General features: G+C 42.1%; 1 protein-coding gene across 9 annotated transcripts in view; it reads left to right on the plus strand.

Moving 5' to 3' along the window:
• htt (huntingtin) overlaps window positions 1-12053 on the plus strand; it is a 67167-nt gene that overhangs the window by 46377 nt on the left and 8737 nt on the right. For 5 of the 9 annotated variants that reach the window (XM_034202399.1, XM_034202404.1, XM_034202402.1 and 2 more), the window contains 13 exons: window positions 6431-6532; window positions 6693-6877; window positions 6958-7084; window positions 7482-7585; window positions 8078-8232; window positions 8419-8558; window positions 8650-8735; window positions 9146-9276; window positions 9363-9495; window positions 10247-10402; window positions 10507-10697; window positions 11147-11261; window positions 11825-12038. In XM_034202399.1, coding sequence (XP_034058290.1) covers window positions 6431-6532; window positions 6693-6877; window positions 6958-7084; window positions 7482-7585; window positions 8078-8232; window positions 8419-8558; window positions 8650-8735; window positions 9146-9276; window positions 9363-9495; window positions 10247-10402; window positions 10507-10697; window positions 11147-11261; window positions 11825-12038 — 1839 coding nt within the window. The remainder of the gene's footprint in view (window positions 1-6430; window positions 6533-6692; window positions 6878-6957; window positions 7085-7481; window positions 7586-8077; window positions 8233-8418; window positions 8559-8649; window positions 8736-9145; window positions 9277-9362; window positions 9496-10246; window positions 10403-10506; window positions 10698-11146; window positions 11262-11824; window positions 12039-12053) is intronic. The other 4 variants (XM_034202400.1, XM_034202405.1, XM_034202406.1 and 1 more) reach the window with 1 other exon arrangement.

Raw genomic sequence — 12053 nt, forward strand, 5'->3', positions numbered from 1 at the left:
CTCCTGTTGATGGCGATAGGGGCGTGTCCCTCTCTCTGCTGCTTCCTGTAATCCACAATCAGCTCCTTGCCTTTGCTGACACTAAAGGCTTCTCAATACTCTAATTTCCCCTCCTCGACTCCTATCCTCGAGACTTAGTCCTGCCCACAGGAGATGCGAGCGGAGGAGCCGAGGAGGGGAGCCGAGAGGAGGGGAAGCAGCAGGCGGTTAGAGAAATGAGAACTCCTCTGAGCGGTCATTTTAAAGAGACGTCCATTAATGATGACAGGAGGCACAGCAGCCCTCTGTCTGATGGACAGATGTGTTCATGACGACTTATATATTTACTTTTAATTAATTATCCGCTATGTCCACTGCAAACAGCGCTCTGCATGTCCGACTGTTCCCCCGTCTGTGTGTGTCTGTCAACGCATTGGTCCAATCACATTCAGCATCCCGTCAGTGTTTTTCCCCCACCAACAGTCTGCGAATCAGAGGCACAGTAGGGCGGGTCTTCGCGGAATGCAGGTGGGAAAAATGCGTGTGTCGTCTCTTTCAACCTGTCTGAGTCAGAGCGAGAGTTTAAAAAAAAAAACTGGAAAAAAGTCACCACTTTGATTGAACTAGGCCAGTAGGTAAGGACTTTCCACTGGATAATAACTGAAGTATAAAATAATGCATGACTGAAGTGATGGAGACCATGTTGAAGGCAAACAAAAAGAGGAAATAACAGGTCAAATCAAGCAAATCCCCTCTCAGATTCCACAACAACCAGAAGAACATAAATACTGGCTGGTGATTTGATTCATCAGCTTTGTGATGGAATAAAAAAATGCACAGTGCATTTCCTTAGCTGTGGGTGAGTCCACTGACACCACTGACAATGCTCAGTTGCTGGTGTTTGTGAGTTTTTATGATGAGGCAAAGGGAGAGTTTGTTGAAGATGTGTTGGGCCTGACGAACCTCAGTGGACACACAAGGGGGCAAGACATTTATAAAGCAATAATGGGAATGCTGAATGAAAGAGGGTGCAGCTGCCTTTATTCATAACTGTGCAGCTCTTACACTGCGACTCTGAGGGGTCAAGCACAGAAACAATAACAATGAAAACTGCTACATACAGATTATTTTTGTTTTTACAACCTCGTGTTAAGAATCTTGTTGCAATTGTTTAAAGGTTTAAATGACCGTAATAAACGGACCTTTGTCTTATTGAAAAATGTGTTTTAGACCTTTTAAGATTTGTATTTGCTTTATACACTAGAATTTTAATCTGTGGAAGACATACAAAATGTGATTGCCATTTGTTGTCACCTTCAATACGAGGTTGTAGGTTTCTCATTTCAAAATAACACATAATGCAGCATCAGATTTTATAATAAGAGTTTGTAATCTACCTCTTGCATAGCTCGCTCAAAGAAAAGGGGTCTATCCTTGGATATTTTAACGGCCTTCTTTGTGTTGGTTACATTGTCCATACAAATGGCCACCTTACCAAAGCTGCCCTCCCCGAGAAAGGCCTCCACCTCGTAGCCGGAGGACAGCAGGGTCCCCTCGTGGATCGGGAAATCGTCTGTGGAGGAGAGGATATGGACACAAAGTTACATTTCACAGTCTATATCAGGGATGGGCAAATGGCGTCCCGCGGGTCGCATGCGGCCCCCACCTCCTCTTTTTGCAGCCCTCAGATTAATTTATAAACAACGTAATTTAATTGAAAAAAAAAAAAAATGTTTTTACTTGTAGTACTGATACCGTCCACTAGACTCCTAGTTACGTCGCGAGCTGCGTACATGATTTCAAATACCGCGAAATAATCTGTGACGCATTTGTGTGTATTGTGTTTGTTTCCCGGGGAAACCGTCACAAGAAACACCGGCTGTTGTTATGCCTGCTGTGACGTTAAGTTGCCTCTTGTAATTATGCCTTTACAAGCTAAAAGGTTGTATTTATCATCTGAATTTGGCGAAACAAGTTTAGTATTCTTAAAACCAAGACTTTGTTTATTTGAAATCAGATGAAAACAAACTGTCACGGACCCTGCCGTGTTATCTATGATTACTACGCTTTTCATTCATAATTTCAGCGGGAGGGAGGGGGAGCTGCGCTGAGGAACAGCAGAGTGCGGGCTGACGGGTGTCTGTGTTGACATTCCCCTATTGTGGAATAAGGGGAATGCAGAGACTGGCTACAAGTGTTTTAGGTTCAAGTTAGACAACTAATGTCTGGGTTAGTGTTCATGACTTCATGTTTATGTCATCTTAATTGTTAATCTCAATACACACATATTTTCCGTGCTTTCCAATAGTTTAAAATACTTTTATTCCACTGTTTAATAACCTGTTCAATACAAACATGCCACTTGTAAAAATGAAATAACATTTCTGTGAACTGATATTTGTTTAGTGAGCTTATTAGAGGATGTTCCCATTTTTGGGGATGTTCCCTTTGATTGTAAAATGTCAATGAAGATGTCAGACTTAGTATATTTGTTAATAATTACATACAACAACACATGGAATTTTTGTGTGTGTGTTCCAAGTGATTCTGCGGCCCCCTGGTGGCCAGTACATCAATTATGTGGCCCCCACCACCATCAAAGTTGCCCATCCCTGGTCTATATAGTCAGTGCTGTCACTGATATCTAATGCAAGAAAAAATATCCTTTTTGTTTTTTCTTTCAATTCTGAATGCGTCCCAGGACATAACAAATTCGAGAAACAACCCGCTCAACTTAAGTTTTGTAAATTCCAGATGTACATGTTTCTGGGGCAATGGAGAAAAAAATAAAGTGCAACTTTATTTAGAAAGATGTACTCAATTACAAGATTTAGGATCCAAAAAAAATGATATTTCTAACCATAACATGTTACTTTCATTAGTTTAAAAAAATATAGGAAACATGTATTTGATCACTTAGTACTAAGCCTGGTTCTTATTTTGTAACCACAGACTTAAAAAAAACTGTATTGGGCAAACATAAACGTAAGTCTGTTTTGCAGGACTTTACTTTACTAATTATTGTTTACTACTCTGCTTACTCCAAAAGTAAAAGGCTAGAGGGAAAGCTAACAACTGGGCCTGAAACTCTGATTGTGGGTGACTCTGCTGTAAGAGATGTAAAAAGTCTGTGTAGTAAGAACAACACCAAAATACTCTGTTTTCCCAAGGATATGGTCTCTGACTTGGCTGAGAAGATCTTGTATATTGGGGCTGAACATCAGACTGTAAAAAATGTGGTACTGCACATTGGAACAAATGATATTATGAAACAACAGTCAGAAGTGCTGAAAAATACTTTAAATGTTTGTTGGAAACTGTCAGCTCTCTAAATGCAGAGGTGGCCCTCTACCGCCAGTCAGAAGAGGAGTGGAGAGATTCAGCAGATTGTTTGCACTGAACACGTGGCTTTCAACTGCCTGTACTGACCATTCTGTCCATGTTATTGACAACTTTAACTTTTTCTGGGACCGCAGACATCTTTTTAAGGCAAATGGAGTTTGCCTTAACAAGTCAGGAGTAACATTGTTTATCTCTAACTAGGGCTGTCAGTCGATTAAAATATTGAATCGCATGATTGTCCATATTTAATCGCGAATTAATCGCACATTTTGTATCTGTTCTAAATGTACTTTAGAGGGATATTTTTCAAGTTTTGAATACTCCTATCAACATATGAGTGGACAAATATGCGTTATGCAAATGTTTGTTAATTATCATTTGAACAATGACAAATATTCTCATGAATATTAAACACAACAACCTCTGAACATTACAAATATTCGCCTCAATTCAACCTGGAACCTCTCTCATACTGTGTGTGTGTGTGGTTCCCACTGTGGGTGAAAATAATGCGCTGTGACCCCGAGGTAACTGTCATTACTGAGTGAAGTCCAATAGTCTCCGGTGAGCGCAACTGTGGAAGTCTTTCTTAAATCCTCCTCTACTATCGCTTTTTGGACTTCATACAAGTTGACTATTTTCGACACAGTGGTGGCTCTGGAAGGCAATTCATAAGTGCAGTCGTTGGATGCGACCCGAATTATATTTAGCGATCTTTGTTGAAAGTTTGCTGCTCGTAGACGTGTCCAGGCGTCTCCCCCGCACACTTTCAAGTGTAGTCTGCCACTAGCGGGCGGCAGGAGCGGGGCTGTCGGCATCAACAGTGTGCTTGGATTGTATAGATGGTATTTTAAACTCGATGCGCTCTGAAACTACGGGGCAGCCGAGGACAAAAAATGCACATGTGTTATTAGTGGCGTTAATTTTGTTTGCGTTATTAACGCGTTAACTCGACAGCCCTATCGCTAACATATTCAACTGCCTGCGTCATCAATCTGTTCCCTCTGCCAAGGACAAGCAACAAGAGGAATCAAAACAAGAGAAAGACACAACACATCGCTCAGAAAATCTATCACTGCACCCACCTGAGGAATGTCTTGATTATGGGAGACAAATGGAGGAGTCTCCACCACCCTTCACCCCCCCTATCACCTCTGAGGATACTCTTCCTTTACCCCACAGCTCTCTCTACTCTCCATTCACCCTTTCACCCTCGCCCACCCTCCTGGAGATCGCTGAACACATGAAGGAGATACAGAGGGTTGGCACCAAGTCCTTCCTGGAGTTCAATGACCAAACTAAGGCGATGCGCAGGGCTGGCAGCATGTCCTTTACCCCCGCTCCTCAACGACGACCATCAAAATCACCGAAGCCAGTAGCTTTGCCGATAATATGACATGTGGGGTTCCTCAAGGCTCCATCTTGGGGCCTCTTCTCTTTAACATCTACATGCTACCACTGGCTCAGATAATGAAAAACAACAAAATAAGTTACCATAGGATGACACAAATTTACATAACCATTTCACCAGGAGACTATTCTCCAGTTAAAACACTGAGTAAGTGCATTGAACAAATCAATGACTGGATGTGTCAGAACTTTCTCCAATTAAACAAAGACAAAACTGAGGTAATGGTTTTTGGAGCCAAAAGTTAGCGTTGAGCTTCAGTCTGCAATGTTCAAAACAACAGAAAGCCAGAAATCTAGGTGTAGTCATGGACTCTGACCTGAGTTTCAACAGTCACATTAAAACAATTACTAAATCAGCCTACTATCACCTAAAGAACATATCTAGGATTAAAAGACTAACGTCACAGCAGGATTTGGACAAATTGTCCATGCTTTTATCTTCAGTAGACTCGACTACTGTAATGGTGTCTTCACAGGTCTCACTAAAAAATCTATTGGAAAGCTGCAGCTGATTCAGAACGCTGCTGCTCGAGTCCTCACTGACACTAAGAAAGTGGATCACATCACTCCTGTTCTGAAGTCTTTACACTGGCTTCCTGTGTGTCAAAGAATAGATTTCAAAATACTGCTGCTGGTTTATAAAGCATTGAATGGTTTAGGCCCAAAATACATTTCTGATCTTCTGCTAAATTATGAACCATCCAGATCTCTCAGGTCTTCAGGGACTGGTCAGCTTTCTGTCCCCAGAGTCAGAACTAAACATGGTAAAGCAGCGTTCAGTTATTATGCTCCAAATATCTGGAACAAACTCCCAGAAACCTGCAGGTCCGCTGCAACTCTGACTACTTTTAAATCCAGGCTGAAGACTTTTCTTTTTGTCGCTGCTTTTAATTGAAACTGAGCCGTTGTGTTCATCAGTAAAGTGGAACTTCTGTGTGAACTATTCATATCTTAAACTGCACTTAAACTCTTTTTATTCATGTACTTTTTATTCATGTATTTTTTCTTTTAATGTTTCTTTTATTATCTTTTCTTTTTAATAACTGTTTTTAAATGCCTTTGTCTGAATGTCTTTCATTTTTGTAAAGCACCTTGAATTGCCTTGTGTTGAAAGGTGCTATAAAGATAAACTTGCCTTGCCTTGCCTTGCCTTACCTGTGACTGACATGTCACTTATTGTCTGTGATAGTTCTGAATCAAATCGTGCTTGTGTTGAAAAGGCGGTGAGGAGCAACAGATGTGTGTCTGTGCGTCTCAATTTCAGGTGAATAACTGAACAGTTGGCCTGGAAGCCGGTCCATATGTTTCTAAAACCTTCCAGTGTTCCATTCTGGAGTTCCATCCACTAAAATGGAAGGCATATGCAATTGAGGAAACTTGTAAAATGTATCTTAATAAAACATGGAAGTTACATTTGCATATAATGTAGTGGAGTAAAAGGTATAATATTGGCTAACAAACTAGTTGAGTAAAAGTACAAAGTATCAAAATGTGAAAATACTCAAGTATCAGCGCCTACATTTTTATTAAAGTACAGTACTTGATTAAATGTGCTTGGTTACATTACACCAGTGCAAATAGCCCCATGTGAAACGCCTATTATATATAATATAAATATTGTAGGCCATGAGTGACTTAAGACTCAGCATTTCTGATTGCCATTTCAATAACGGTCTAACGGTTTGTCTCGCCTTTCTAGTTGCTGTGAGTCCTGGTGACCAGCTTCTGCATCCGGAGAAGAAGAAGACGAGGGCGGAGAGAGACACCGAAGGAGACGAGGTGGACACGGCACATGCTGACCGTAAGTGCTTTCTAGAGAGTCAGTCAAACTTCTGGGTTGTTTCATGTGATTTGGGATTTTAAGGGCTTTGCTTTGCCACTCTTTTGAAAGGAATTTCTTCTGACCTACAAGGGGAATTTGCCATCATATATCTCTAAAAGCTTTCACCTGTATGTTGCAGACATTTGCGAGTCGCAAGCATGCGAGATCATGGCGGAGCTGGTGGAAGGCCTGCAGAGCATCCTTGCCCTGGGTCACCATAGAAACAGTGCATTTCCCGCTTTCCTCACACCAACCCTGCGCAACATTGTCATCAGTCTGTCCCGGCTGCCTCTGGTCAACAGCTACACCCGAGTACCTCCACTGGTCAGTGTGTGTAAGATATCATGCATAGAGTTTGTACAAATGGATGGATTTGTATATTTAAATGTTGTGTTTGTGTGTAGGTTTGGAAACTGGGCTGGTCCCCTCAGCCAGGAGGAGAGTATGGCACCACACTGCCTGAGATCCCTGTGGACTTCCTGCAGGAAAAGGATGTCTTCAGAGAGTTCCTCTACCGCATCAACACACTGGGTACAGTCATGAAACATGCTGTCCCTTTAAAGTCTTATTTAGGTTTATAAAATAAATGATGTTGTCTACTAGGGCTGTCAACAAGGATTTTAAATCTGAGTATTTATATGTGAATTGCACGTGCTGGGGTGTGTGGTTAAAGATGTTTGAATAAATTAAATATAAATGATACTACTACGCCGCCCATTTAGGACATTCATGGACCTAATGCGTAAAACTGTTTATTTGAACGGTCGCAACATATGTTTTTTTATTTATTAGGAATATGTTTGAATTACTTCTGGCCATTTTCACAGCCCTATTGTCTCTTACCCATTTGTGCAAGTCTAGAATATTATGGCGCTGGAAACGTTCTGCATTTTGGGCTTCATGTAAATTGTTCTGTTATACCTTCAAGGCTGGAGCAGCAGGACTCAGTTTGAGGAGACCTGGGCCACACTGCTGGGGGTGCTGGTCACCCAACCCATCACTATGGACCAGGAGGAGGAGACGCAGCAGGAGGTAAACACACACACTCAAGAATATTCTTTATATCCTTAAACGTGCTGCTGGTTAGTGAATCTGATATGTCTACAGAACCCCATCAATCCTGTAACTCAGAGATCACCAATCTTTTTGAGACTGTGAGCTACCTGAAAGATAACGAGATAAGTTCCGCCACCCACTGGACATAAGTGGGAGACGCTTCCAAGTTGCCTAGCATTTAGGGCAGCGAAAGCCACAGCATTTTAGTAATGTCTGGAAAAGACAATGTCCTCCAGAACGACTCCAAATATTACCATAAGCGGAGAAGGGGTAATTTTGACTCTAAAGGTCTCAGAAAATGTATTAAATGTAGACATCCAACAATTACGAAGATTTGGACATTATGCCTTTGTGTAAATTCAGTGTGTGAGCCGTGAAGACATACGCATATGCGTGTATTTAATTACACCATAGCTATTTAATTTTTCCCATCCTTCTCAATGTTTTGTTCCTCCTCTTTGTCTCTAGGAGGACTTGGAGCGAACCCAGTTGAATGTGTTAGCAGTGCAGGCCATCACCAGCCTGGTGCTGAGTGCCATGACCCTGCCCACTGCTGGCAACCCTGCAGTCAGCTGTCTGGAACAGCAGCCCCGCAACAAGACCCTCAAAGCCCTGGAAACACGGTACGCTTACACAATCACACTTGATTTACATTAGATACAATCATTTATGTTTCTACAGGACATTATTAGGAAATGTATAGTCATTCATAATAATAACAATACAATATATTATTTTAGCCAAACAAATACCAGTATAATAATAAAAAAGAATACACAATATTAATCACAATAACACTATGTGCCCAGGTTTGGAAGGAAACTGGCAGTGATAAGAGGCGAGGTGGAGAGAGAGATTCAGTCTCTTGTGTCGAAGAGAGACAACGTCCACACACACCACCCGTACCACGCCTGGGACCCTGTGCCCTCGCTGTCGGCAGCCTCTGCTGGTAACACATCCATAAAGCCTCTCACCAGACCTACAGATGCTGCCCTCACACCTCCAAACTCTAATTAATTAATTTTATTTTTTATTTTAAGCAGGCACACTGATCAGCCATGAGAAGCTGCTGCTTCAGATCAACACAGAGAGGGAGATGGGAAATATGGACTACAAACTAGGACAGGTATGTGATGCATGAAAACAGCTGTGCTAAATGGAGTTTATACAATATAGTGTTTTTGTTTTTTTACCAAATACCTCAATATCAATGTTAAGATGACTATGTGCTTTAAAATATATAGACAATGAGATTTTTGATAAATAATCACGAGTAATGTAGATATAATGACTTGGTGGCTAAAGACAAATAATAAGCATTAGAAAGTCACGCCTTTTATTATAATGCAGTCTTTAAAACCAGGGAAAGACGACCATTATGTTCTGATACTACGATATCCAAAATCTTTGACGATATCATCACAATATTGATATATGAATGCCCAGCCCTACGAGGAACAGTGTGTTTTGGTTTAGGTTCTAAACTTTAAGAGATTTTCATTACCACAATGAACATTTGTTTCCTTCACCCTCTAGGTCTCTATCCACTCAGTGTGGCTAGGTAACAACATCACCCCACTGAGAGAGGAAGAATGGGGGGAGGATGAAGAAGATGAAGCAGACACTCCAGCCCCCACCTCCCCACCCACATCTCCTATCAACTCCAGGTCTGTCAAACAAGATGTTCACCGCACACATATGCACTGAAACGGGAATACCTAACATGACTTACCGCTGTATTTACTGCTTTCAGGAAGCACCGCGCAGGAGTGGACATTCATTCATGTTCCCAGTTCCTCCTGGAGCTCTACAGTCAGTGGCTGATCCCCGGCTCCCCGAGCAACAGGAGGACCCCGACCATCCTCATCAGTGAGGTGGTCCGATCGGTGAGCTACCATGCACCATTCTCACTTCAACCAGACATCAGTTAATACTAGTCAAGAGAGTTTTCCTATATCTGTTTACAGTTGTAAAGTTATTCTTAACATGGCATTAGAAAAATACTCAAGTTTGCTATTTCCTCACCCCAGAAACAAGACAATAGAATTCCATAACCTTGTCTTTTCTGAGAAAATTAGAAATGTTTGAGGGGACTAAACGATAAATGGTCATGTGTATGTTCAGCTCCACTAGGGGGGACTGACGAAACCTTGAAATAATCCAAAGAGCGTATATTCTTCTCCTCTCTGTAAGGAAGGAGAGATTAACAAAGTGCTTTCAGGAATGGGAAATGAAATCCACTATTTATAGTATCTTGCCCACTTCTGATCACTCTCCTGTCCTTATGTTCCCGACTTTAAAGCTTGTGTTGTAGTTGTGCTAGTTTAGCTCATTTGGTCTCCAATGTGGCATCAGAACATCTAGGGTTCAGCCATCAGAACTAAATGGCCGCATTGTTTTTATTGGTCTGCTTTGTCACTGGAATAAAAAAATCATTCATCTTTTTCATTTGTGTGGACATCTTTCCCCTCCATGCCCTTATAAATGCATGATCAATTGGTTTTTCCTGTATATTATTGAATGAATGAAATGCTTACACAGGCTACATCATTAAAACTAAGGGTAATAACAGAGTGGAATGTAACCCGCAACACTGCTCTCACCCTCTCACTGTCTTCCCCCTGTTGTTCTCTGTAGCTGCTGGCGGTGTCGGACCTGTTCACAGAGAGGAACCAGTTCGACATGATGTTCTCCACCCTGATGGAACTGCAGAAGCTCCACCCCCCAGAGGACGAGATCCTCAACCAATACCTGGTGCCTGCCATCTGCAAGGCTGCCGCCGTCCTGGGAATGGTGAGTACAGCTTAGTGTGGTCGGAAGGATGTGATAAGATGCGGGAGTTTGTCAATAATCCTACATTACACAGTGTCTGAACACTCTAAAATGTACATCTGTAGGACAAAGCAATAGCGGAGCCTGTGTGCCGCCTGTTGGAGACCACCCTGCGCAGCACCCACCTTCCCAGCCGCATGGGGGCTCTGCACGGGGTGCTGTACGTGTTGGAGTGTGACCTGCTGGACGACACGGCCAAACAGCTCATTCCCACCATCTCCGAGTACCTGCTGTCCAACCTGCGGGCCATCGCTCAGTGAGTACCGCTCATTCCCTAGGAGACTAAAACTCTATATTTAGCACAGAATCTGCAATAACAATGTGACAGGAAATCATTCCTGTCAACAGCTACAACCGTATACATCGCCTCACCTGTTGCTAGCAGAGAACTCACAGCTTCATAGTTTCTTAATTGCTTTTTTTAACGGGACTCAACTGTTCGTCACTGTATATATATAAATCTCTTTCTACTCTTGATATCCATATTTACTTTTTATTTTATATTCTAAATTCATCTTTAATTCCTTTTCCACATGCTGCTCACAAGACAAATTCCAAATTCGCAAGAATGGAGTGCAACATTTAGCCACTGGGTGCTGCCCTATACATTTCAAACCAACACTCTACTGGTCTTTCTGTTTTATTTCAATCTTAATTTTGTTCCACCAACTTTGTTTGTCTGTGTCCTCTCTCTGTGTGCTGTAGCTGTGTGAACCTGCACAACCAGCAGCATGTGTTGGTGATGTGCGCCGTGGCCTTCTACATGATGGAGAACTACCCTCTGGACGTAGGGGCTGAGTTTATGGCTGGCATTATACAGGTAAACATTCCGTCTGTATATATTTGAAGTCACGTTAACTTCACTAGTTGTCAACATTAAAGAAAGGGACACAAATAACATATTTAAATGAATACAATACTTTGAGTTGATTTGCTGTTGTATATCTTTGGCATTGTAGTAAGGCCCTAATCTAGGTTAATAGAAGCACTACATCAAAGATAGGAACGTTTATTTTCTCCAGGTTCCCAAAACAAAGCCCGGCCCGTGATTTGCAATTAGAGGAAAACAATTGATGGCACCATTGGTTTGTAGCTATATATTGTGTTTGAATTGAATCCATTTAACTCAGGGGAACCAAGGACAAAACAACAAACAGAATCATTGATTTTTCCAAAGTGCTGTCTAACCCTAAGGGAAACAAACAAACAAAAATACATTCAATGATTCGCGGCTCACTAGGATGAAGGAGAAAAGGGTACAAATAAAATGGAAGTCCATTTATCTCTCTCACGGCAAACACAACCACTAAAACAGAATATAAACAAGATGCATTTCAAAATACTACCAAGGATTTATTTCCTGCCTCTGTCTCCGGCTTCCAGGTGTGTGGTGTGATGGTGTCGGCCAGCGAGGACTCCACCCCCTCCGTCATCTACCACTGTGTGCTGCGGGGCCTGGAGCGCCTGCTGCTGTCGGAGCAGCTGTCCCGCGTGGACGGAGAAACGCTGGTCAAACTCAGCGTGGATCGAGTCAACATGCCGTCGCCACACAGAGCCATGGCTGCCCTGGGCCTCATGCTCACCTGCATGTACACCGGTAAGAAAAGCTCTC

This window comes from Gymnodraco acuticeps, unplaced genomic scaffold (genome assembly GCF_902827175.1).
Source record: "Gymnodraco acuticeps unplaced genomic scaffold, fGymAcu1.1, whole genome shotgun sequence".
Taxonomy (NCBI): domain Eukaryota; kingdom Metazoa; phylum Chordata; class Actinopteri; order Perciformes; family Bathydraconidae; genus Gymnodraco; species Gymnodraco acuticeps.